Source organism: Danio rerio, chromosome 16 (genome assembly GCF_049306965.1).
Source record: "Danio rerio strain Tuebingen ecotype United States chromosome 16, GRCz12tu, whole genome shotgun sequence".
Classification (NCBI taxonomy): domain Eukaryota; kingdom Metazoa; phylum Chordata; class Actinopteri; order Cypriniformes; family Danionidae; genus Danio; species Danio rerio.
The window spans coordinates 59,190,429-59,217,500 of NC_133191.1; the positions used below are offsets into that span (position 1 = coordinate 59,190,429).

Sequence of the window (27,072 nt, forward strand, 5' to 3'; positions counted from 1 at the left end):
CAGCAACTATACTAGACCCAGGTGACGAAGTCCCAAACATTTCAGGTCGCAGCGCTAACAATACTTACTGGAAACACGAAATGCAAGAAATAACAAAATAGTTACCTGAAATATGGTTTTATTCAATTTTCTCGAAGCAAGGAATCCCTGACCCGGCCACAGTGCATTATCTGCGCCAAGTTCTTGCTAACGAGAGCATGAGGCCATCCAAATTACAGGTGCAGTAGGTGACTGTCTTCAGAAACATTTGTTGTTGTGCTGGTTGAAAGTCTCTTCACATTCCAATAGTAATGATTAAAGTAAATGATCTAAATGTATTTATATGTATTTTTATATTTTGCATAAGGCATAAAGCTAAAAAATGTTCATCGAATTAAATAGAGTCAGGCGGACATCTCTCATAATTCTGATAAGCAGCTCAGACTGTCTGTCAGCAAATGCAGATTTGAACAACTGCACAGCAGTTTGTACACAGCTCCGCCGACCGCTGTTTGTGCATAGACGTGCTGCGCGTTCACAAGAGAGAGAGAGAGCAAGCATGTGCGCGATCGGCAAAAACATGCTGAATCAAAACTTTAAAAAATCTCCCGGTGAAAGACTGATAAGACTATTTTCAGTTTCATAAGGTCCTTTTACAGCATTAATAATGTAGATTTTATTTAGTTTAACAACAAAACACAAGTAAACACCGCTATTCCGCCTAGACCCTATATTGTTTACCATGCAACTCTAAATATTCACTCTGAAATAGCATGTCAGTTTGGCTTAGTAATGAGTGTAATTCCTGCACGCCGCCGGACAAGCACTGGTCGCTTTTAACACGAAAGAGGGCTCTTTAGCTGTCATCTTTAAGGTAGGCGTGCTCCTGTTTTAGGAGGCGTGGCTCTGGACGGCATGGGAGGGACTGGCTGTTTCTCAATATGTGTTCTTCAGCGGTCTTGCGTCCTCGTGTTCTCGTGTAACGTCATCATCAGCTGCCTAAGTTCAGTTCCAATACTCAAGACCGCAAGTACGGAGGACGCGTGAAACTTCCCGGATGTGATCTTGATATAGAGGACGCACTGATGCAGACTAGAGCACCGAACTCGCTCTGGAAGTCCCAGAAGCCATTGCGACTGGAGGTGGGAAGCGCTGCATTTCATCTAGATTTATTATTTAAGTTCATAGATATGAATTAGTTACATCAGGAGTTTCCCTATATGAAACGGTGACAGTAAACATTACCATGGACATCTTAATAAAAGAATAAACACATTAAGGGTGCTGGTTCGCTGAAATGCGTATTAAAATCTGTTTTATTTATATTGTGCAACATATATTTATAATGTTTTCATGCAAAGTATATATTTTGAAAAGGGGAAAAACCATAAATCTTTGTATGAATGCTGTAATGTTTAAATAATTTACAATTTAAAACACGTGAAGGTCATGTGACCATCAGGAAGAACGCAGCATCTCAATTCTCAAAGGACGCGTTCTCTGCCCTCGCGGTCTCCAGAGTTCGTTCTTCCGAGGACACCTGGCAAGACCGCTCTCCACAAAAACACAAGTCCGTTCTCTGCGTTCTTGGAATTGAGAAACAGCCACTGTGATTCAGAGATTGATGCTAAGCTGTTAGCATTGTGGAAGATCACCTACTGCACCTTTAACACGACATTTGCAGACGACTCCCCAATACCACAAGGTGTACCCAACACAAAGGGCCTGATGATGTTTTGCTTTTATGTTTTACATTAGGCTATTATTTGAGGATAAACATCATTTGTTCGAAAACAAAATTTTTGTCATACCTACTGCAAACTTATAGGAGCAATATTGTCATTAAATGTGGAGAAGGGCCTTACAATATTCTTTTAGGGAAAAGGCTGTCTCAGGCAAAAAAAAAAGGTTGGGAACCACTGGGCTAATAGGCGTGTTCAGTGGAACGAGTTTCCACCCTTTCTCTACTAAAGAGTAAAAGTAAAGAGAAAGTAAAGAGGCTGAATGGAGGAGGCTTGTTCTTTATCCTCGTGCTGCAGATGCTCTGTTTAACTGTTTCCTTGCTAGTGAAGTGTTCAGTTTTTACTCTTACAGAGTCGTCATGCAAAAGTAGCAAAAATAGTTGTCATGCATAAATAGCAAATGCACCATGGAGCGACGCAACTGACTCTTAAAGGAAATTAGAGATGAGACTCTGATTGGTTTATTGCAGGTTATGCTCAAAACACACCCAGAACTCATTAAGAGAATAAGCATAGCCCTGTTAAACGATGTGCTGGGGTGCAGAGCGGATTTTTACATCCTTAAAATAGCAAAAGTGGATTCAGACACATCCTAAATACTTTTGTGGCATGAGCTTTAGACTCTGTGCCTAGATCATTAAAATAGAGCCCAATGTGTGAGAAGCACTGTATTTTATTTATTTATATATTTATTTATTATTATTATCATTAAGGGTGTACAACTTAGAAGCTTTTTCTGTGAAATATATTATGCGACATTAGTCTGGGTTTCACAGAGGGAGTTATAAATCATGAGAAAAAAAATCTTAAAAGCATATTTTAATAAACATTTTAGTTATAATTATATTTATTAGTTTAATTGAGCGGTCTGCCACACCCACCTGCTGCCTCGTCCACAGAGAGCTCATTGGCCAGGATTCCTCCAATCTTACTGAACGCCGGCATCTGAATGCCGTATTTATCCAGCTCCAGCTTCATGTTATTGATCTCCTCCTCTGCAAAAAACACAAAACACTGCGTATAAATCCTGCTTCTTACACCTTTCTCAAAGTCAAATACAGCAATGTATAAAGTGTGGCAAATTAGATATATGCATAAAATGGCTGTTTGGAGCTTATGTAGGTCGACAATTCAACATTCATCTTTGACTGAATAAACAGTTAGTAAACACAAGTGCATCTTATTAAACATCATTTATTTTCGTCACCAATTATCAGAGTAGAACAGTTCCTTAAGCAGTTTGTGATGCATTTTGGAAACAGGAGTTGAGCCCCTGGCTTGAGAAACCCGTTCTCAAAGACTTACTTTTAGTTATTATTTGGGTAGATCACATTCTGAATGCCTTAGGCAGAATTCAAATGAGCCGTTTTAATCTAGATTAATTTCAAGATTAAAAAATGAATTTATGCCACACCTATAATGAATATATACATAATAAACATACACGGCACACTTTTACTTTGGATACAATTAAATAAAAAGAGAAAATGTTTGATTTCACTTTAGGACTCAAGAAAGGAAAACTGCTCTGCTATGAAACATACAAGTGCATCACTTTAATTAATAAAATAAATTATAATGAATCTTACCGGTGAACTTGACCTTTCCACAGAGGTCGTGGATCTGAGGAGCGAGTCCCAAACGAAACAAGTACAAACTAACAGAAGAGATCAGAAAGCAGGCAGTCATTAACACACACAGAGACAGAATGTGATTATGATAATAATGAGCACAGACGCAGACCTCAGAGCATGAATACAGTACACCGCTCTCGGCATGTTCTTCTTATCATACACATCCGTCGTCTCTGGATGAAAGATCTGCAGGACAGAAGCAGGTTAGCATTATTCTCTTCGAGAGAGGTTTCATCAAATCAAATTTTAAACCTTTAAGACTGAAATTTCAGGCTTGTAGGGAGAGACTTGAGTTTATTGACATATCATATCATAGCGTCTCTGGCTATTTCATGGCAAAAAAACTGATCAAATTCGCAAGACTTTAAAAATACTAATTTTATTTTGAAAATAATAACAATAGCAATATACAATACATAAGATAAACATCTAAAGCAGCTTTTAAAGGTTTACTTTTGAGAAAACGTCTAGCACAGATTTTTCAGATATAGGTATACAGGACAGAATTGTGAGGATGTTTTCTAATAGCCTGTAGAAATGATTCTTACTTCCCTGCCCTACTTAATGGATTTACATTTGCTCGAATTATACAACTATTTTATAACTACATATTTTAAATTATGAGTAAAAACAGTCAAACAGAAGTTAATACACACATACATTTTTCAACATAACTTTTAAAAAATTGCTTTATATTAATCTAACCGTACAACACTCTTTCCAAGTCTTTCTTCACCAGGTAGCAATAAATACATGGAGTTATTGTAAGAAAGACAAATAAACCACACACTGGTAAACTGAGTTAATGAAAAACTTGTTAAAACAGGGTTTCTGCAGGTTTTAAAGTTAAATTTAAGATTTAAGACCTTTTAAAGACCATTATGAAAGAAATTTTAGACTTATACAAGGCTAAATACTAAGGATTTTTTTCGAATATCTCAGTTGGAAAAGATTTTCACTGTAATACATACTAATGTAATACATACTAATGTAATTCATTTAATAATAATAAATATAGGTCAGATCAGTCTCCTCAGCAGTAAATAAATGGATAACTTTTAAACAAATGTTACTGTAAGGAAAGTAAATAAAACATTACGGTAAACCGAGTCAAAGATGCTATTGTTAAATAAAATGTTTTATTGAGATTTTGTTGGTGAGTGTTAATGAGCAAATTGGGGAGCTAGCTATACATGAACAAAGGAAAATTAGGACGTGTTAAAAAAAGATTTAAGACCTAAAACACACTACTTCTGTAGATTTAAGAGTTTTTAAGGGCTAAAACTTTGCTTTTGAAATTTAAGACATTTTGAAGACCTCACAGATACCCTGTAAAAGCTGTATTAGGATGGACTGTTGGCGACTGGATGGATGTTAGCCAGGTTTACCTGAACATTGGACAATTAAGACCCGTTTAAAATGATTATATATATTAATGAATCAGATTTACCGTTGGCAGTCCGACCTCCATCATGGCATTCCTCCAGTGGTTGATGTTGTCAGTGTGACGGAACTGAAGCCCAGAGACCTGAGCAGCACAAATCACACACGTCACGTCATTTAAAAGATTAATATATACATGATGTTTCCTTAAAATATGGAGCCATGCACATGACATCCTAGATGAAAGCAGGGTTCCTACTTTAAGACAAATAGCAAATTTTTTTTGCAGAAAATGATAATTTTCATTGGATCATATTCACACCAAGCTGACACCAAATAACCAGCATCGACAAAACCCAGAAAGTGAAAATGATAGCTGCGCCGGTCTGACAATAGCTAAACATCACTTTTTTGGGGGGCAGGTGTATGATCATGTTCATTTTCACAATAAATGTCACTCACCACCGAGGGATTCGCTCCTGCAAATATGTCTAATATCCCATATTGTCTGCAAATACTTGAGAAATGGAGTGAAATTAGAGCCGGCCTCTTAGTGTTCCCTCTTAGCTGGAATTGTTTACTTGCTATGTCACTTCACTATGCCACTCTTGCACTCTAAATTGGCTGCTGAATAATCAATCAGAGCATTCTATTTAGCAGACACCGATTCTACATACTGAATTTTAGGGCTGTGCAATTAATCTAAAACCCGATTTCGATTTTGGCTTGTAACGATTATGAAAAAACATTAATCGAGATAAACGATTATTCCATCACGTACCGCCCCCTTTCCAGTTGTACACGTGTGAAAACTCTTTGCCTCTGCAAAGCTCAGTTCCACGTGAAAATGACTAAAAGCAGTGCTGCAATGTAAATTTTGCAGCACGGGATGCGCATCATTCATATTTTTAAAAGCGCAAAAGAGCACATGCTGTTGTGTGTGTGCGCGCCGTGCTTAGCCTCGGACAGCAGAGCACACACACATCTAACGCGATTTTAATGTGAGCGCTTTAATGGTGAAATACATGCACATCAGTGTCAGAGCGCGGTGTTTAGTGATTATTCATACTAACCCTCATTTGTGTAATAAACTAACAAGTTGAGAATCAAAAGACACGTGAAAGAGAAACCATATCAGAGCCGCACTATTCTTAAAGTGAGCGTGCGGTATTCCTGCTGCTGCCGACTGTTTTTATCATTAATTAATAATAAAATCAAAAATACAGTGAAGATGCTTAAAGCACAGTTTAAACATAACAGATTTAATAACTCATTTCTAATAACTGATTTATTTTATCTTTGCTATGATGACAGCACATTATATTTTACTAGATGTTTAAGTATTCAGCTTAAAGTGACATTCAAAGGCTTAATAAGGCTAAATAGACAAGTCATTGTATAACAGTAGTTTCTTCTGCAGACAATCAAACATATATATTGCTTAAACGGGCTAATAATATCGAGCTATTAAAATAGGTTTAAAAATATTCAAACCTGCTTTTATTCTAGCTGAAACAAAACAAATAAGCCTTTCTCCAGAAGAAAAAAATATTATAGGAAATACTGTAAAAAAATTTTTTAAAAAACTCTGTTAAACATAATTTGTTAAATATTTATATATAAAAATAAATTCACAGGAGGAAGAATGATTTTGACTTCAACTGATAATCGTTTTGAATAATCGTGATTACAATTATGACCAAAATAATCGTGATTATGATTTTTCCCATAATCAAGCAGCCCTACTGAATTTGGTCAATGAGTGCCGACAAAAGGTAAACACCACATATACACTAGCCGAACCGACGACCATCAAAACCCAATGGCCGACTGCAGGGTTGACGTGTCCCGGCCCAAACCTTCAGTCATTATGTGCTGACCTTGTAGCGCTGCTGATCCAGGTCATAAATCTTCTTGAGAGGAACCACACGAGGAGCGAAGCAGTGGCCCAGTTTGGCCAGATAAACACCGTTCCTCAGAGCCTCCTCCAGTTCTGTGGGAGCAGGCAGATCCTCCTTCAGACACTCCTCCATCCACCTGCAGCACACGGCACAGACACACACAAACAGCATCGATCATTTGCAGGGCTCACAAAATCACGACGTCCAGAGGCTGTTGTTTTTTTTAAGTCAGGCTACCAAAATCTAAACGCTTCACAACAGGCCAGTGAGCAGGAAATACATTTCAATGCTTTTACAATCTCTTACTAACTGGATAATAATGTATAAGCTGTGCAGCTGATACTAGACATGGACGAGAACCGTTTTCAAGGTATACAAAGGTTTGGAAAAGTCAAGGTTTTAAAACAGTCAACATTTTCTGCAATTCCGTGAGATTTTTTATTTACTTTTTTTTGGACATCAGTATCTCCAACAGAAAGGTGTCCAAAAATGCCATTTTAAATTGTAAAGAAAATCTGTTTTTGAAATAAATGAAGACAGCAGAAGTCAGTGATTTATTTAAATTATTTAGCCTGACATGTTTACTGCTCCAAAACATTGAAATGTTTCTCAAAATAATGGGCCTGTTTCAGAAAGGAAGTTAAGTGACAACTCAGAGTATTTTAACCCTGAAATGAGAGAAACTCTGGGTTTTCCGTTTCAAAATGGCAGGTTTGTTAAACTCGAGAAAGCAGGGTAAGTCAAACCTGTTTCTGAAGCAGCGGTAACTTTAACTCAGAGTCAGTTACTGTGGTTGCCTAGATTAATGGGATTATTATTCTTTCTAAAATCTATCACTTGATCAATAAAAAAGGCAGACACACAAGTGCACTTTTAAATCTATTAAAACGTGTATAAAATGGGGAATGTGTGTAAAGATTTTATAAACGTCACACATAACATTACTTATTTTATTAAACTTAAATATTTAATTGCCATAGTCACTCGTAATATCTCAACTCCATTGATAATGCCTGACACTTAAATACCCTGTTAGTAATGTCTAGTAGCTGGGAATTAGCTGTTTACAGTGTCTGCTATAATGTTCATGTTGATTTTGGTGTGTTTACATGATGAATATGACCAGTCAATGGTTACTGGTTTCCAGCATTCTAAATATCTTCTTTTGTATTCAACAGAAAAAGGAAACTAAAATAGGTTTGTGACAAGGGAAAGATGAGTAAATGATGACAGACTTTACATTTTGGTGAACTATCCCTTTAATAGTGGCTAATGACTAAATAACTGCATATTAATCAAATTATCAATATATTTGACTAGTAAAATAACATCAAACATCAACAGAGTATATACAGTAATCAGAGAGTGAAATTCAAAACTTGCTAAAGCCTTTAAGACACTTTTGAGACACTTTCCATACATTAAGACCTTACAACCACTTTAGGTTTTAAAAGAAAACATTGACGACATTTTGACTTACAGTATATACTAAATATTAATGTAAGAAACTAATCATAAACTAAAACTTTATTCATACTGATACAAATCTATTAAATCTAGCTAATTCCGCAGGTTGACACCTTTAGAACTGCAGAAATAACAGTGTCGCTCTCATGACAGCAGTAAACAAAGCAGCATGATGTCAAATCTAGCAGGATATTATTGATTTAATAAACTACACAGCATTCTGATAGTCGCAGATTTAATTCAGGCAAACTTTAGCACACAACCATAAATGATAAATAAGTTATTACTTTGTAAAATAGCATTTTAGACTTTAAAATACTTTTTAAGGGCTTTAAATGTTTCTACATTAATTTGAGTTTTAATACTTTAAGACGCCGTGGACACTCTGATTAAAGAAAAGCATCAAACATGGCCGCTACAAACAAAGCAGTGTGTTTTACTAAACTCATGTATATGCTGTATGTGTGTGTGTGTACCTTTTGGCCTCCTCTAGACGACACAGATATTGATAAGCCACATTCTGAATCCTCTGTTCGTCCATCTCTTCTGCGGTCAGATGCTCATCTGAAATACATTTTGTTAAGCAGGTTACTGTTTTTTGAAATCGCAATATCTAGGCCTGTCAGATATTATCTACGCAATATCTGTTTAGCCCATCATTAATTCTGTTATTTACTTGAGTAAATGTGTAAATCTGAATTTATTCAGTTTTATTTCAGTAATGTATTACTTTTTATTTCATATATTAAGGTTTTAGTTATGATACTCGGCTGGATACTCCCAAAATAATTCTGCAGAAATCCGGAGATTTTTACCAAAATTCTCAGCAGAAATAGCAAAAAACGTCTGCAGATTCTATCTGGCCCTGCCAATATCTCTGAGCTAGTTATTCACAGTTAAAATCAGAATTATTAGCCCCCACATTGAATTTTTTTAATGATGTTTAACAGATTCAGAAAATGTTCACAGTATTCAATTCAATTCAGCTTTATTTGTATAGCGCTTTTACAATGTAGATTGTGTCAAAGCAGCTTCACATAAATGGTCATAGTAACTGGAACAGTGTGGTTCAGTTTTTAGTGTTTAAGTTCAGTTCAGTTCAGTTTAGCTCAGTTCAGTTCAGTGTGATTTAATCATTACTGAGAGTTCAAACACTGAAGAGCAAATCCATCGATGCGTAGCTCTACCAATCATGAACCATGCGAGGCAGTGGCGACAGCGGAGAGGGAAAAAAACTTCACCTGATGGGAGTGAAGAAAAAAAAACCTTGAGAGAACCAGACTCAGTTGGGCACGACCATTTTAATTTCTCTGCAGTGTGTCTGATAATATTTTTTCTTCTGGAGAAAGTCTTATTTGTTTTATTTCGGCTAGTTTAAAAGCCATTTTAAGGTCAAAATTATTAGCCCCTATAAGCTAAACATTTTCTTGATAGTCTACAGAACCATCGTTATACAAAAACTAATTACTAATTACCCTAACCTGCCTAGTTAACCTAATTACCCTAGTGAAGCCTTTACATGTCACTTTAAGCTGTATAGAAGTGTCTTGAAGAATATCTAGTCTAATATTATTTACTGTCATCATGACAAAGATAAAATAAATCAGTTATTAGAGATGAGTTATTAACACTGTTATGATTAGAAATGTGTTGAAAATATCTGCTCTCCGTTAAACAGAAATTGAGGAAAAAAAATAAATAAGAGGGGCTAATAATTCTGGGGGGCGAATAAATCTGACTTCAACTGTATTTGTAATACTTGCAGAGTTACAGACACAAAAATTCTAGTATGATACTGTACGTGATTGGAAGCGTCCCAGAATGCCAGAATTTAATGAGTGAATTATTGGGATGATTGAAATTGAGTGTATGCAGGAAAGATTAAATAATGAGGGAGAAGTACATAGAAAATGGGATAATCTCTGGCAACTAGGGATGTAACGGTATCAGAATTTCACGGTACGGTAATACCTCGGTATGAATGTCACGGTACGGTATTTATTGAATCATTTACAGGAAAAAACAAAACTTATGAAAATACTCCAAAAAAGGGCCAAAAGTGTCAATGGCATACAAATTAGCCATCTATCTGTAAGCTTTGAAACAGGAACTTCAATTTTAATAACAAAAAATTATTAAACCATGTAAAAAAATAAAGTTTCAATTTAGTATTGTTGAAAACTCATCACATTTAACATTTAATCACTCACTCACTTAGATAGAGATGGGTTTAAAGGAAAATTATCATATAAATATAATCTGGTAAAAGCTGGTATCTCTGGGTATTTACAATGTCCCCTGCAACAGAAAAAAACCCTCTCATTTGGGACTGAGGTTTCTGGGACAGAGATATGACTTGGCCCAGGTTGACAGCAGTGGGTAACGTTGTGCATTGTCTTTCCCCCACTTGAGAGGACAAGCCATGAGGGAGATAGAGGTCTCATGTCTGTATCAATCTGAACAGTGTGCTGTGTCACACCCTCCGTCCCGCCCTTCAGTAGGCGCGCGACAACACCGCTCTTGAGTATGTGCGCTCAACCCCCCCTCCCCGCTTTACAGTACGCGCGCGTACATCTTTTTGATGCCCACTCCATTTCCGCATTACTGGATCTGTAGCGACAACATACCGCAAGGGATGATGGCAAAGCCTGGGCTGATGGGAATTGTAGTTTCCGCTACCTCCCAAAGGCTTCATTAGCCTGAGCAAATTTTCTCAGAAGACCTATAGTTTTACCGAGTCATGCGACTACGGTAATATCGAAAAAAATTAATATTGCGGTATGACGGTATTTACAATACCGTTACATCCCTACTGGCAACATCTAAAATTAGGATAAATGAGTAAATTAGGTACCACAACCTTAATTTCCATACACATTTTCTTTGTGTGACAGGTGTTTGAATATGTAACATGCATCATATGTATGTGTAGTGTGTGTTCTTTGTTCTGGGCTGTTGAACAATAAAAAACTTTGGAAAAGGTGTTCATAAACTTCACAATGGAAACTCCATGCAATCATTGTGCTAGATTTTGTTTGTAACGTTAGTTTTTGAGGAACAGAACAAACAAACAACCGGGTTTCAGAATATACACATCTTATTTGTTTATTTATTTTTTACATGTTTATTTAAAGTTATCAGAATGAATCTACAACGAGCATCCTAAACTATAATCAAATGCAAGTTTTACAAAGACTGCACTACGAGTTATAGTCCAAATGTACTACAAATACAAATTATAAGCAATAATAGCAAACAGGTTAACTAATCATTTACTAAATAAATAAGATTTTTTAAGAGGACTATACACAGGTAACTATAATGTCGCCTAGCACACATATGAGCTCAGCAGTTAAATTCCAAAATAATATAAAGACATCTTAAATATTTTTTGATCATGTACACTTTACATAAAACACACACAAAACATAGATTTTACTCCCACTTTTGAAGGGTTTCCACTGGCAAATAAAACAGATTTCACTAATAGGCAAACCAACCTGAGTGTGAAAATCATATCATGTTGTTGCCATCTTTCTTGTAATTTTTACTCTGTCTCTGAATAATCTCGTGTCATTCTGACCCTCGTCTAAAATAAAGTGGACTAATATACAGAAGAAAAATAATAATATATAACTGTGAAATTCATAAATCAACTTTTTTTTGTGTTTCTTTCATAATAAAAGAATTCCGTAAATAAAAATAAACTATTTTTCAGACATTGATTTTTGAAAGAAAAAATTGTTTATTGTAATCACTCAGGGCTAGGGTTGTAACAATATACCGGTATGGCGGTTTACCACGATTTGAACGTGCACGATTATCATACCATGAACAATTGCATATCAACGGTTTTAACCCTTAAAGACCGAGACAGGCGCCCGCGGCTAAAAATAAGTATTGCTCTTAAATGTTTAATAACTTTTGATCCGCTGATCCGATTCATACAATTCAAAGATTGGCATAAAGAAGAGAATCTCAGCTTTCCAGTGATGTATCACATAACATTCGCGGACTTTCAGAGGCTCCGGAATCAGTGCGGTTACGTCATCAACATTTGACAACGCTGATTTGACAAAGAAACGCTCGTCACTGTGTCTCCGGACAAATCAGACATGATACATTGATGCATTGTCCCTCCTCCATGCCCAGATTGGTTCAAACTCGCTATATCACAACCAATAAGCATAGGTTTCGCTTTTGTTTGTGGACCAAGCTTTTTGAACAACACGGAATGAGAGATAGGCATACATTTCTGCGCGGCTAAACAAAACGCAAAAAAAAAAATGTTTTGCATAAAATAATTCTCATACTAAGTACTTTTGCATGCACAGCAGCACAGAAACATACGGAACCCCGGAAGGGACGTAGTGGGGGAGAAAAAAAATGGGTGGGTGAAAAAAAATAATGGGTGAAAGAAAAAAATGGGTGGGAGGAAAATATATATTTCTAAGTTTTTTGCGTTCTCTCGCAAAGTTTTGCGTTCCCTCGCAAAGATGTTTTGCGTTATCTCGCAAAACTGTTTCTCCACAAACACTTCCTGTTCACTTCACTCACATAAACCCTCCCGTTTTTGCTGAAATTCTCCCATATTTTACCATTCTATCCCACTTTCTTTACATTACTGTGCGCTGATTGTCGCCTTTCACTTTGCAACCTCTGAACCAGTGAATGCATGTATAAGCGCTGACTGACAGACGCGCTCCATACAATAAACTGATCCCAGATCAGCGTCTGTACGCGCCATTTAAAGGGACACTTCTGTTATCAAACAAGTGCGCAGCAAATGAATCTCATGTTTTGTTTAGTTTGATAACAGAGGTGTCTCTGTAAGAATGCACAGATCTATAATGAAAGCAGTCCATTACTTTAGAAACTGTTTGTTCTCATTTAAGAGAAAATAAGCTGTTTAAAGTAAAACATGCAGGACGGAGATGTTTCATATTATTCAGTGTATTTGTCTGTTTAAACATACACCCGCTCCTCTGTAAACGGCGTGTACAGACGCTGATCTGGGATCAGTTTATTGTACGAAGCGCGTCTGTCAGTCAGCGTTGCATTGCATTGCAGACAACCATATCCATATCCATGCTGGCACATAAAACCTAAGGATGTTCCATATTGAATCTAGTTTCGTTATGTAACTATTTATAGTATAGTAAATATTTATATCTATTTTTTTACTAAGGATTTGCACCATGTTTATTTGGACTTTATTTGGACTTTGACACATTATTTATTATTTTCTTATTTTTATTTGTTCATTGTAAGTGGTGTTGTTTATAGTAACTAAAAATATATTATTTGGAAAAAGTCAAATTTGCTTCACTGTTCTAATATTTTGTAACATTTGTAACATACCGTATACCGCGAAACCGTCAAACCGTGGTATTGTTTTAGTCGATTATCATACCGTGAAAAATTCATACCGTTACAACCCTACTCAGGGCTATTAAAAAAATAAAAATTAAATAAAAAATAGTTAAGAATCAATTCAATTTACATTTATATGAAGAGATACTTTTCAGGATGTAAAAAACACATTTATTGCTTCATATTTTCAAGGGTTTCCACTGGGAAACCGCATGGGACAATACTGTTTTCAAGGTTTGGAGAAGTCAAGGTTTTAAAACCACCAAAGTTTTCTGCACAATCTTCCAAAGGTACGTGTAAGATTTTTTTTATTTACTTTTTTTTGTTAGTTTGTTTGTTTGTTTGTTTTTTTAGGACAACAGTATCTTCTGCAGAAAAAATATCCAAAGACGCCGTTTTAAATAGTAAAGAAATCTGTTTTTGAAACTAATGAAGACAGCAGAAGTCAAAGATTTATTTATATTATTTAGCCTGACATGTTTTACTGCTCTAAAATATTATGAATCTTTAAAAAAAAAAAGTATTGTTTTCAAAGGGGAAAAAATATTTATGTTTTACCCAGACATTTAAAAAGAATATATTTTAGAGCAGTAATCACAATACCGTAATATTTTTATCCAGGGCCATCATACCACGCTTCAGAAGCTTATACCGGCCCATGCCTAGTAAACACTTGCAAATAAAGCACAGATTTTGCTAATAGGCAAACTAATCTCTGTGTAAAAATTACACCATGTTGTAGCCATCTTTCTGTTAATTTTACTATTTAATCCCTGAATATTTGAGGTAAAGCTGTAGTCACACTTTCTTATTAATATAAATTCAGAAAAGTTTTCTTTGCAAATTCTAAACATGGAAATCACATTAACTTTAGCAATGACTATTAGAGTACAACATTGTCCTCAGTCAATTAAATAGTGCTAATGTTGTGTTGAAGTCATACTTACAAGCCATTTCAGACCGAATATTCAAAGTAGCAGTATAGGAACCGTGTCACTGCTCAAAAATGAAGGAAGGTGGGAATATAACACCACTTCAAGCTCTGATTAATCACAGCTAAACCGTGTCATTAAGACCCTCATCTAAAATAGTGGATTAAAATACATAGGGAAAATAAATAAAACACATCTAACGTTATGGCAGTTCATATGTTGACTTTCTTCTTTGTTTACGCGTTTCTTTCGATGTAAAATATAATCTATTTGCCTGTGCTCGATCTGCCACAGACTGGGCCTCATATAAACCCTTCAGAAATCGCAACGAACGTCTATTTTGATGAAATGATTATTCGTGTGAATGTTTTAATGTCGGTACTTACAAACAGAGCGTTGCTGCACACCGTCGCCCATCTCTGTACGTTACAGCTTCAGTCGATATCTGAATAAGTTAATTGATCAATCAATCAATACAAACACTCGCCGTTGTGGATAATTCCTGATATTCTCCTCAGGAAACCGTTACTGTCTCAAAGCTCGAATTACTGACACTCTTAGTTTAAAAAAGCTTTAACACATCTATATCAACAACTGAATTTAAACTTTAATTCGCCTGTGATTGATAATTAAACGATTAAATGCGGCTTGGAAACGCGAGTCCTGTGGTCTGTCAGTTGTTTATGGTTTTGAAAATCCCGCCCGCGTCTCATTGGATGCCGAATGGCTCCACCCTGGTAATCACGGCGGCGCGCGGGGCTGTGCATTATGGGTGTTGTAGTTTGAGTAAGCTGTCAAACAGTAGACCTCTGAAAAGTCACCGTGTTCAGATTGGTTTGACAAGGGAAATATTTTTGCTTCAGATTTACTTAATAGCAGTGTTGAAATTTATACTTATCAATAAGTTCTTTCTTCTTCAGGGATTTTTTTTTGCATAATGATTATAATTTGATTGTAAAAAGCATCTCTGATAAATAAACCGCTTCACTTAATAAGCATTATCTTACTCATAACTCTTAAAGCAAGTTTAAAAACTGTACTTGGTGGTATCAGTATCTTAGACAAAAAAAGGTAATAACTTCCATATTAGACAGTCTAATTCAAAATAGCAGTTGTTTCCTGAAAGCCATTTTAAAATGGAAACAAACTTTTTCTTTACCTTTTATAGATGATATTTGGTCAACAAGTAATAGGCTTTTACTTCCAAATACGGGGAAAAATCACTTCAAAACATTACAAAGGTACTACTATCTCTGAAATATATTTATTAATAAATTTAAAACAGACATTTCCACAATGCTCCTTTTGTAACACGGAGCCTGAAAGTCTTCTACCTCTATTTTTGTACTTGTGAATTTTCTCATGATTTTTGGAAACAGGTTTCAGGGTTGTTTTTTTATTCATTTCACAAAATAATTAACTTTGATGAATGCATGATTCTTTTTTGAATTGTAAAACTGGTTATGATGCACTCAATAATGATTTGAAGTTGATCATTTTTCTTGGAAGTTTCACATACACAAGGCAAAAGTAATGTCTATTACTCCCTCTATTAATTTTTTCTGTAAAGATTATAAATATAAAGATGAAAACATTTTATAATTCTTTGACCTCAATTACAAGAAACAAAAAGTCTATAAAACCTTTCCAATAATGCAGAAATGATGGATTCCCCTATATATATATATATATATATATATATATATATATATATATATATATATATATATATATATATATATATATATATATATATATATATATATATATATAATGTGGTATTTTTTATTTAATGTATGTTCTGCATCACTAAGTTTTGTATGACTTCTACATATGTTATCATACAACCCTGTATGCTTGCCAGTTACGCTTCAATAAAAATAAAAAAGTAAAAGCGAATTCTTTTAAAAGTCATCGTGTTCATTATTGTAAACCATAAATATAAATTGACATAAATAGATCCATAGAGGATGCAAATGTTCATGTAAAAATGCATCCTTTTTTATACTTTTTTTTTCGCTGACGTCAGACATCAGACCTGTTGATAAAAACCAGAAATGCAATCATTTTTAACAATTCTATCTGTTTGATTATATTATGTTACCCTTATTTTTAAATGAAAGTTTCAAGTCAAGCTTTTTTGTATATTTTCACAACAATTTTTGTGTAAAATAAGAGTTGCGACTTTTAGCGAGGACTCTTTATGTTAATATTTTCAAGAAAAAAACGTCCCCAAATAAACATGCAAACTTTATTTTTCAGAGATAACTTGGGAAATTAGTCATCAATAAAAAAAATATTAGTTTTGTTAAAAAATATATTTGATATATATAATAGGTTTCACACATTAGAAAATATAGTAAATTACAGTAAATACTGTAGTGTTTTTTAACTTTACTATAGTAAAGTACTGAAACTAAACTTGATTGTTGCTACAGTAACACAAGTACAGTAATATAAACAAATGTAATACTGTAGTTTTCTATGACTATATACTACAATACATCACATTTCACTGTAGTAAAAACTAAAGTATGCTGTGTTTGTTAGAGTTGATCAGTTCACTATAGTTAATTTATTAATATTAATGTATTTCAGTATGCTGGAGCAAATAATTGTTCAAACTATAATATAATACACTTTAGTATCAACTATAATTGATAATAGAGTTGTTTTTATACCTGGGGTCTCTTATCCGAATAGAATAACGCAGATAATCACAGAAGAGGAAGCCATGTTTACGTGTTACGTCACGTTTCCATGGCGACGGATGTAAATGCGTGACCCGCACCTGCTCAGGTAAGAGAGAAAGACTCACACACACACCTGTCCGTCTGCTCTGCTGTGTGTGTTTATATTGAGCAGCTGATGTCTACAGAGAGACAGAGATGAACATCAGACATGAGGAGCCGCACCGGAAACACTCTTCATCATCATCATCATACTCATCTTCATCATCATCATCATCATCATCGCCATCTGGATTCAGTCGTGTAAGTGCGGCTCTTAAACACACACACACACACACACGCACGCACACACATTCTCTCTGCTATAGTTATTACTAAAGTCTTTGAGAGTGGTCAGTGTGTGGTCATACAGTGTGTTTGCAATGTGTGTGTGTGTGTGTGTGTTTGCTGTGGTAACTGTGTGTGTGTGTGTGTGTGTGTGTGTGTGTGTTTTAAGTGACACTCTAGAAGCTGATGAATGATTCATTAGTGAAGTGTGAATCCTTTCTGCCAGTAACACACACTTTAAAACTGAACACAAACTGCTGGAGTGTGTTATTATGGTCCTGCATTCTGCACAGTCAGCTCCGGCTCATTCATAACTTATATTATAAGTGTGTGTGTGTGTGTGTGTGTGTGTGTGTGTGTGTGTGTGTGTGTTTTAAGCCAGAAGAGATATAATTGAAGAACACATGATCCATGATCCTTCTGTGAACTTGTAATTATTGTCTTCATAATAATAGTTATTATAGCATAACAGCTTCAATAACAAATGTGTAATAACCATGTGTGTTTGTTGTGTATTTATACGAGTGTGTATTTGTATATGTTAGTGCGTGTAGGTTTATGTGTGTGTTTATGTACAGTATATGTTTATGCGTGTGTTTATGTGGTTTATGTATTTGTGTGTGCGCAGCACGTTTGTGTGTTAACTTATATGTTGTAAATGTATGTGTGTGTTTATGTATGTTTGTGTGTGTACAGTACATTTGTGTATTTGTTTGTTTCTGTATGTGTATTTATTTGTGTGTGCACATGTGTTTATGTGAGTATATGCTGTATGTGACACATATATATGTATCTACACTCACCGGCCACTTTATTAGGTACATCTAACTAGTACCGGGTTGGACCCCTTTTCAGAACTGCCTTAATCCTTGGTGTCAGAGATTCAACAAGCTGCTGGAAATATTCCTCAGAGATTTTGCTCCATATTGTCATGATAGCATCACACAGTTGCTGCAGATTTGTCGGCTGCACATCCATGATGCCAATCTCCCGTTCCACCACATCCCAAAGCTGCTCTATTGGATTGAGCTCTGGTGACTGTGGAGGCCATTTGAGTACAGTGAACTCATTGTCATGTTCAGCAGTCTGAGATGATTGAGCTTTATGACATGCTGCGTTATCCTGCTGGAAGTAGCCATCAGAAGATGGAGACACTGTGCTCATAAAGGGATGGACATGGTCAGCAGCAATACTCAGGTAGGCTGTGGCGTTGATGCTCAATTGGTACTAATGGACCCAAAGAAAATCTCCCCCACACCATTACACCACCACCACCAGCCTGAACCGCTGATACAAGGCAGGATGATCCATGCTTTCATGTTGTTGATCCGAGCATCTGAATGTGTGAGCAGAAATGGAGACTCATCAGAGCAGCAACGTTTCTCCAATCTTCTATTGTCCAGTTTTGGTGAGTCTGTGTGAATTGTAGCCTCAGTTTCCTGTTCTTAGCTGACAGGAGCGGCACCCGGTGTGCTCTTCTGCTGCTGTAGCCCATCCGCCTCAAGGTTGGCCGTGTTGTGTGTTCAGAGATGCTCTTCTGCAGAGCTCGGTTGTATCGAGTGCTTATTTGAGTTACTGTTGCCTTTCTATCAGCTGGAACCAGTCTGGCCATTCTCCTCTGACCTCTGACCTCATCAACAAGGCATTTGCACCCACAGAACTGCCGCTCACTGGATATTTCCTCTTTGTCGGAGCATTCTCTGTAAACCCTAGAGATGGTTGTGCGTGAAAATCCCAGTAGATCAGCAGTTTCTGAAATACTCAGAGCAGCCCGTCTGGCAGCAACAACCATGCCACGTTCAAAGTCACTTAAATCCCCTTTCTTCCCCATTCTGATGCTCGCTTTGACCTGCAGCAGATCCTCTTGACCATGTCTACATGCATAAATGCAGTGAGCTGCTGCCATGTGATTGGCTGATTAGAAAGTTGTGTTAACGAGCAGTTGGACAAGTGTACCTAATAAAGTGGCCGGTGAGTGTATGTAACTACAGTATATACAGTAAATGTTTATATATATATGTGTGTGCATGTATGTTTAAGTGTTTGTGTGTGTATGCATGTATATACAGTACTGTATGTGTGTATGCATGTATGTATTTATATATATGTGTTTGTGTGTGTGTGTGTGTGTGTGTGTGTGTGTGTGTGTGTGTGTGTGTTCATCAGGCTGCTCATCATGCGCTGTGATCTGCTGTGAGTTGATGGCCTCTGATGGGTCTACAGTCAGAGATGTTGATCAGAAACAGAAGCAGAAGCAGAATAAAGCAGATGTGGAGGATTCAGATGCTCAGGTGCAGATACACAGACTGACCACTGCAGGACACGCGGCGCTGCGGAGCAGAGATTATCATGCAGCGCTGCAGCACTTCAAGAGCGCATTCAAAACCGCCAGCAAGGTCAGAATACACACACACACATTCACACGTATGTGTTAGCACTGTTGCCTCACAACAAGAAGGTCACTGGTTTGAGTCCTGGCTGGGTCAGTTGATGTTTCTGTGTGGAGTTTGCATGTTCTCCCCGTGTTGGTTTGGGTTTCCTCCGGGTGCTCCGGTTTCCCCCACAGTCCAAACACATGCGCTATAGGGGAACTGATCAACTAAACTGGCCGTAGTGTATGAGTGTGTGTGTGTGTGTGTGTGTGTGTGTGTGTGTGTGTGTGTGTGTGTGTGTGTGTGTGTGAATGTGGGTTGCAGCTTGAAGGGCATCCTCTGTGTAAAACATGCAGGAGTAGTTGGCGGTTCATTCTACTGTGGCGACCCCTGATGAACAAAGGGACTAAATTGGAGGAAATTGAATGAAATAATAAATACTAGCTATAATAATTTAAAATAATAATAATAATGAAAATTCAAAATAATAATAATAATAATTCTGTGCATCGTGCGCGTGTGTGTCAGCAGAGAGAGCGGCGTGTACGCAGGGCCTGTGCACTGAATCTGGGCGCTGCATATGTGGAGTCTGGAGACGCACAGAAGGGTCTGGAGGTGTTGATGCGTCTGCAGCCGGGAGCGAGAGGACAGCGCATGGCAGACCTGCAGTTTAACCTGGCCACGGCACATGAGGCGCTGCAGGAGCTGGAACAGGCCAAAACACACTATCAGCAGGCGGCGCAGCTCTACAGATCACAGGGAGACGCAGATGCAGAGGGAGACGCATGCTGCAGACTCGCACACTGCCAGCAGCTCACACAGGTCTGCACGACATACAACATTATCATTAGCCTTACTGTGCATTACAGGTAAAGGCATTACAGGCCTTTGTGTGTGTGTGTGTGTGTGTGTATTCAGGAGTGGACTGAGGCTGCAGAGAGTCTCCAGCGAGCGGCTGAGAGCTACAGAACGGCTGGAAACGCATCTGCTGCTGCTCTGGTGCTGAAGGATGCTGGGAAGCACATGCTGCAGAGCGGCTGCTGCGCTCGTGATGACATCATCAGTGTGCTGACCGACAGCCTGGAGCTCAGCGCACACATACAGGACCAGGACACACGCGGTAACTCTACACTCACCAGAAACAGAACTATAATCATCACCATAATCATCACTATAATTTTAATAATAACTATAACCAGAACTATAAATTATACAAGTATAACCACTCTAACTATAACCACTATAAGACCATAACCATAACCAATTATAACCATAATTATAACTATAACTAAAACCACAACCATAACTTTAATTATAACTATAACCACTATAAGTATAGCATATAAATATAACTCCTATAACTACAACCACTATATGACCGTAACATTAACTATATTTATAACCACCATAACTATAACCATAACCACCATAATTATAACCACAACCATAACTATAACCATAGCCTTAACTACAACCTCTATAAGTATAATTTAACCATAATTATAACTATAACCATAACTATAACCACAACCATAATTATAACAATAACCACTATATGTATAGCATATAAATATAACTACTATAACTTTAACCACTATATGACCATAACCAGAACTATAATCATAACTATCATAACACTAACTATAACCATAACCACCATAACCATAACCATCATAATTATAACCATAACCACCATAACCATAACTATAACCATAACCACCATAACTATAACCACCATAACCATAGCCATAACCATCATAACTATAACTATAACCACTATAACCATAACTATAACTATAACCACCATAACTATAACTATAACCACCATAACTATAACCATAACCATCATAACTATAACCATAACCACCATAACTTTAATTATAACCACTATAACCATAACTATAATCATAACCACCATAACCATAACTATAACCATAACCACCAAAACTATAACCATAACCACTATAACCATAATCACTATAACTTTAACTATAACCACTTTAACCCTAACTATAATCTTAAACACCATAACCTTAACTATAACCATAACCACTATAACTATAACCATAACCACCATAACTATAACCATAACCACCATACCTATAACCATAACCATCGTAACTTTAACTATAACCACTATAACCCTAACTATAATCATAACCACCATAACCATAAATATTACCATAACCACTATAGCTATAACCATAACCACCATAACTATAATCATAATCACCATAACTATAACCATAACCACCATACCTATAACCATAACCATCGTAACTTTAACTATAACCACTATAACCCTAACTATAATCATAACCACCATAACCATAACTATAACCATAACCACTATAGCTATAACCATAACCACCATAACTATAACCATAACTAAAACCATAACCACTATAACTTTAACTATAACCACTATAACTTTAACTATAACCACTATAACCATAACTATAATCATAACCACCATAACCATAACCACTATAACTATAACCATAACCACCTTAACTATAACCACAACCTTAACCTTAACTACAACCTACATAAGTATAACTTTAACCATAATTATAACTATAACCATAACCACTATAACTATAACCTATAACTATAACCACAACCATAACTAAAAATTATAACCATAACCACTATAAGTATAACCACTTTAACTATAACCACTATATAACCATAACATAACTATAACCATAACCACCATAACTTTAACCATAACCTTAACTATAACCTCCATAAGTATAACTTTAACCATAACTATAACTAATTATAACCATAACCACTATATGACCATAACCATAACTATAACTATAACAATAACCACCATAACTATAACCTTAACTATAACCTCCATAAGTATAACTTTAACCATAACTATAACTATAGCCATTATTGCTATAACTATAACCATAACTATAACCACAACCATAACTATAACCTCCATAAGTATAACTTAACCATAACTATAATCATTATTGCTATAACTATAACCACACCCGAAACTATAATTATAACCATAACCACTAAAAGTATAACCATGTTAACTATAACCACTATATGACCATAACCATTACTATAACCATAACTATAACTACAATCACAAGCATAACCACGACATAATCACACTCTGTGTGTGTGTGTGTGTGTGTGTGTGTGTGTGTGTGTGTGTGTGTGTGTGTGTGTGTGTTCAGGGAAGCTGCTGAACGATGTGGGCTTGAGTTTCTCTCAGATGCGTCTGTTCTCCGAGGCGTGTGTGTGTTATGAACAGGCTCTTCCTCTGGTCTCGGCTAAACCGCAGCGGCTGGCGGTGGTGCTGCAGAATCTGGGGGCCGTTCACAACACTCAGGGTCAGTTCCAGCAGGCGCTGCGCTTCCACAGAGAGGCCGCCGCGCTGCACGGTGAGCAGGAAAATAAACACACACCTCACATTTCTGAGCTTCTCAATCTGTGCTTTCAAAATACAGCACTTTTCTCCATTTCTGATCCAAGAGTTTGCATTTCTGATGAAACCTACTCTGCAAAAAAAGCTTTTCTTACTTAAGCTACGCCTGCTTATACTTCGTCCAAAAAGTTTGTACGTTTGAGTTCATACTGTACATCTCCATCTATTCCGCAGGTTCTCAAGGCAGCCGTGGTGCTCAGGGTCGCTGCTTCAGTAATCTGGGCTTCGCTCTGGTGGAGCTGGGAGAACTGGAGGAGGCCTGGGAGAGTTACACACACGCACAACAGGCCTTCAGAGACACTGGTACGCACACAAACACACACTCACTCACTCACACATACACACACTAACGCACACAATCCGTGTCTCCCCCAGATGATGCGTGCGGTCAGTATCAGGTCAGTGAGGGTCTCGGTGGTATTAAACTTCAGATGAAGGACCCAGAACGAGCCGCTGTTCACTATCAGGACGCCTTGCGGATGCTCTGCAGGTGTCAGGTCAGATACATCAACATCTCACACAATGTTGTTTTATATATACATGTACAACCCTTAATCAGAAGTGTGGACAGTATGGAAAACACTTGTATAAAAGAAAGTAGTGATTTGTAAATGTACTTTCTGGAGTGTTCTGTGGGTCTGAATGACAGGAGAGGATGAAGATTTACACATGAAGTGAAGTCGACCAGACAAACATCTAATATTGTGTGTTCATTATGATCTGCTACAAAAGCAGCGTCAGTAAAGCTCTAGTCCTTTAGGAGCAGAGATGGGTCGAGGATCGCCAGTTTGACAACAAATACGAGAGAAAATGAGTGAAATGTGTAAACACAATGATCCTCAGAGAAAGAGAGGAGGACATGAGGATATTTCACCTTTAACAGTGCAGAACAGCATTAAAGATTGAAGGAATCTGGAGGAGTTTCAGTGCGGAAAGGACAAGAGCGCAAGCCTAAGCGGAACAACCGTGACCTCCGACCCCTCAGGGGGCGCTGCATCAAGAATCCTCATTCATCTATAAGCCAGATCAGCACATGGGCTCAGTCAGGACTGCTGCGGTAAACCTTTGACAAGTACCATAATACAGTTACATCCACAAACGCCAGTCAAAACTGCACTGTGCCAAAAGGAAGCCCTATGTTAACAGTGTCCAGAAGCGCAGTCCACTTTTTGAGCTTGGAGGCATCTGGGATGGAGCATCACACAGTGGAGACATGTACTGTGCTCAGATGAAGCAGTGCTTAAGGTGTTTTATTTGAGAAATGGACACCGTGTGCTCTGGACCCAAGCAGAAAAGGATCATCCAGACTGTGACCAGCAGCAAGTCCAGAAGCCAGGCTCTGTCATGGTCTGTGGTTGTGTCAGTGCCCTTGGCAAAGGTGACCTGCTCTTCAGTGATGCTCCATTAGTGCTGAACAGCAAAGAGAGATTCTGGAGCTCAATGTGCTGCCTTCTTCTCCAGGGACGCCCATGCACATTACAGAGTTCTGCTGCAGAGGAAGAGGAGACAGGTACCGGACTGGCCTGTCTGCAGTCCCGACCTGTCTCCAATAGAGAACGAATGACATTTTGAAGCACAGAAAGTGACAATAAATACCCGTACTCTTGCCCACCTTAAAGGGTCACGAAACACCAGAACGCATGTGTTAAGCTGTTGACAGTTGTATATGTGCCCCACACTGCTATAAACACTATTAGGACACATATATCTCACTAAAGAGTGAAAATCGGTTGTTTTTGCGTTGTTTCGAGCAAATTCATTCTTCTGGTTTGAAACAAATTTTTGAAGCTGTGTCACGCCGATTAGGTAATTGCGTGTATTCCAGCGTGCAGACTGGCTGTCTGTACCTGCGAGTGCATCGTGACGTCTCTGAGTGTGCTGCATGCATTCATGAGTATGGCTTGGTACAAACGAATCAGCACGAATCATTAATATGCATGATCGCTTCCAAGACTGTTTTACCTGTACAGTGTTCAGACGGAGACGACACGTTGTGTTGCCAAAACAACTGGGAGAAGAAGAATTGTTTGGAGATACGGGTCGTCAGGGTTGCGTTTATAATGTGCTGCAGGTTTTGTTTTCATTTTCCGGCTATGAGAGCGCAGCTGGACTCACGTGTGGGTTACAGTGCACACGACACGCTGCAGAAATACGTGTCTGAGGAGCATTGTTTACCCGTGAGCTTTTCTCATCTGGAAATGGTGAAATCCTCATTTGCTGCTCGTCTCCTTTTAATAAATATACGCCCCAGTTAGTGTTGATTGTCATGTCTCTACAGATTTAGTAAGTTTTTCATCTTTGTTTGTTTATTCAGATGGCAAAGTATCATCAGCAGTACTCTTTCAGTGTTTAAAGTCAGACTCTAGTCCAATGATTTCTAAGTTAATAAAGTTTACCACATGTTGATATCACTACAATATTACAGACTGAGAGATCTGCTGTAAATGCTGCTCTCCGAGTGTAAACATGTAAACACCACAATCAAACTATTACCGCCGTGTAGGATTTTCGCCGCATTTTGTGGCAGGAATAACACACACGGCTTTCTGAGGCTACCCACCGAGTGCATCTACGTTACTGAGAAATGCCGAGGGTTTTTTCTCTTATTCGCCGTGTGGTATTAAACATTGCATTAAAAACACACGCTTCCAGCAGTTCCTCGAATCAAATATCTCGTTTGTCACGAGGGCCATGAATGAAATTCCTGAATGAAAGAGCCAAACTGCAGTTAAACTCCACCATTTAATCATTTGTCTACTAATTGGATTACTGATGTCCATGTAAACACAGTCACTGTCTTTCTGCCCTGCATCTGTGTGTTGTTTTGCCTCTGTGAAAATCAGCGCGTGCCCAAATTGAAACTCCCATTTTTTATGCAAATTTTTATGCACTTTCTCTCCTCCGACACGCCCCCCTAAACAGAGCTGGACACACCCACTTTCCTTGCTTTTTCCAAACTAGCGGTGTGAAAACAACCTGCTGAGACATGGGGGGGGGGGGGGGGGGGTTCATGGCCCTTTAAGCTGAATACTAGTGTCTTGAAGAATATCTAGTCTAATATTATTTACTGTCATGGTGAAGAGAAAATAAATCAGTTATTAGAGATGAGTTAATAACACTATTATGTGCAGAAATGTGTTGAAGATATCTGCTCTCTGTTAAACAGAAATTGGGGGGAAAATAAACAGGGGGTCTAATAATTCTGACTTCAACTGTAAATGTGAACTTCATCAGCACATGCCATCATCTTGTAGACCCATTTCTGCAATGAAACGTACCTCATATGCCGGCGGTTCTGAGGACGGTACTGGACTGTAGGCTGGAAGAGGAAAGACTGGATCCGGATGATCAACAACATCTTCACTGACCCCGCAGGAGGCACTGAACTCATGCGGATCACCATCAGACGCTTCAGAAAAACAGACCATACATCAGCGAGAGCTCTGCTGCATTCTTGATTCTGATCGGCTCATGGTCACTCAGACTTGCAGGAAGAATAGGACAAAATGACCCCTGAAACACTTCATCACTTGGTGTTGTGTAAAGGAACGGCAACATTACAAACTGGTAAATGCTTTACTGATGCAGCTTTACTGATGTATTGCAAAAGCCAAAATTGTAAAATATGTTGATTCTGAAAAAAAAAACAATAAAAGTCTTGAGAAACACCGTTAATAATGTTTGCTGTGTTGTCTGCAGTCAAATACGTGTCAAAGTAAATTTGGAAATCACTTCTTTCTTTTTTATTTGCATTTTCCACACTGTCCAAACCTTTTCTGATGTGGGGTTGTTTCATATTTCTATGATTTTAGCAT

General features: G+C 37.5%; 2 protein-coding genes across 45 annotated transcripts in view; one reads left to right on the forward strand and one right to left on the reverse strand.

The window, feature by feature from the left end:
• iqgap3 (IQ motif containing GTPase activating protein 3) overlaps positions 1–15,096 on the reverse strand; it is a 51,681-nt gene extending 36,585 nt beyond the window's left edge. Inside the window, exons 1-7 of one of the 2 annotated variants that reach the window (XM_073924509.1) lie at positions 14,798–15,096; positions 8,583–8,670; positions 6,619–6,775; positions 4,806–4,883; positions 3,465–3,541; positions 3,311–3,378; positions 2,603–2,716 (exon numbers count right to left, since the gene is read on the reverse strand). In XM_073924509.1, coding sequence (XP_073780610.1) covers positions 2,603–2,716; positions 3,311–3,378; positions 3,465–3,541; positions 4,806–4,883; positions 6,619–6,775; positions 8,583–8,670; positions 14,798–14,828 — 613 coding nt within the window. In that variant the 5' untranslated portion in view covers positions 14,829–15,096. 2 annotated transcript variants of the gene reach the window in all.
• Positions 13,661–27,072, forward strand: part of ttc24 (tetratricopeptide repeat domain 24) — a 17,390-nt gene continuing 3,978 nt past the window's right edge. For 3 of the 43 annotated variants that reach the window (XR_012391820.1, XM_073925619.1, XM_073925624.1), the window contains exons 1-8: positions 17,164–17,210; positions 17,277–17,404; positions 19,595–19,824; positions 20,329–20,622; positions 20,719–20,920; positions 23,007–23,213; positions 23,432–23,560; positions 23,633–23,754. Coding sequence is in view for 22 of the 43 variants with exons in the window: in XM_073925619.1 (XP_073781720.1) it covers positions 19,630–19,824; positions 20,329–20,622; positions 20,719–20,920; positions 23,007–23,213; positions 23,432–23,560; positions 23,633–23,754 (1,149 nt within the window). In the remaining 21 variants the exon portion in view is untranslated. Of the gene's footprint in view, positions 13,770–16,855; positions 17,405–19,594; positions 19,825–20,328; positions 20,623–20,718; positions 20,921–23,006; positions 23,214–23,431; positions 23,561–23,632; positions 23,755–27,072 lie in introns of those variants that run through there. The other 40 variants (XR_012391821.1, XR_012391814.1, XM_073925622.1 and 37 more) reach the window with 34 other exon arrangements.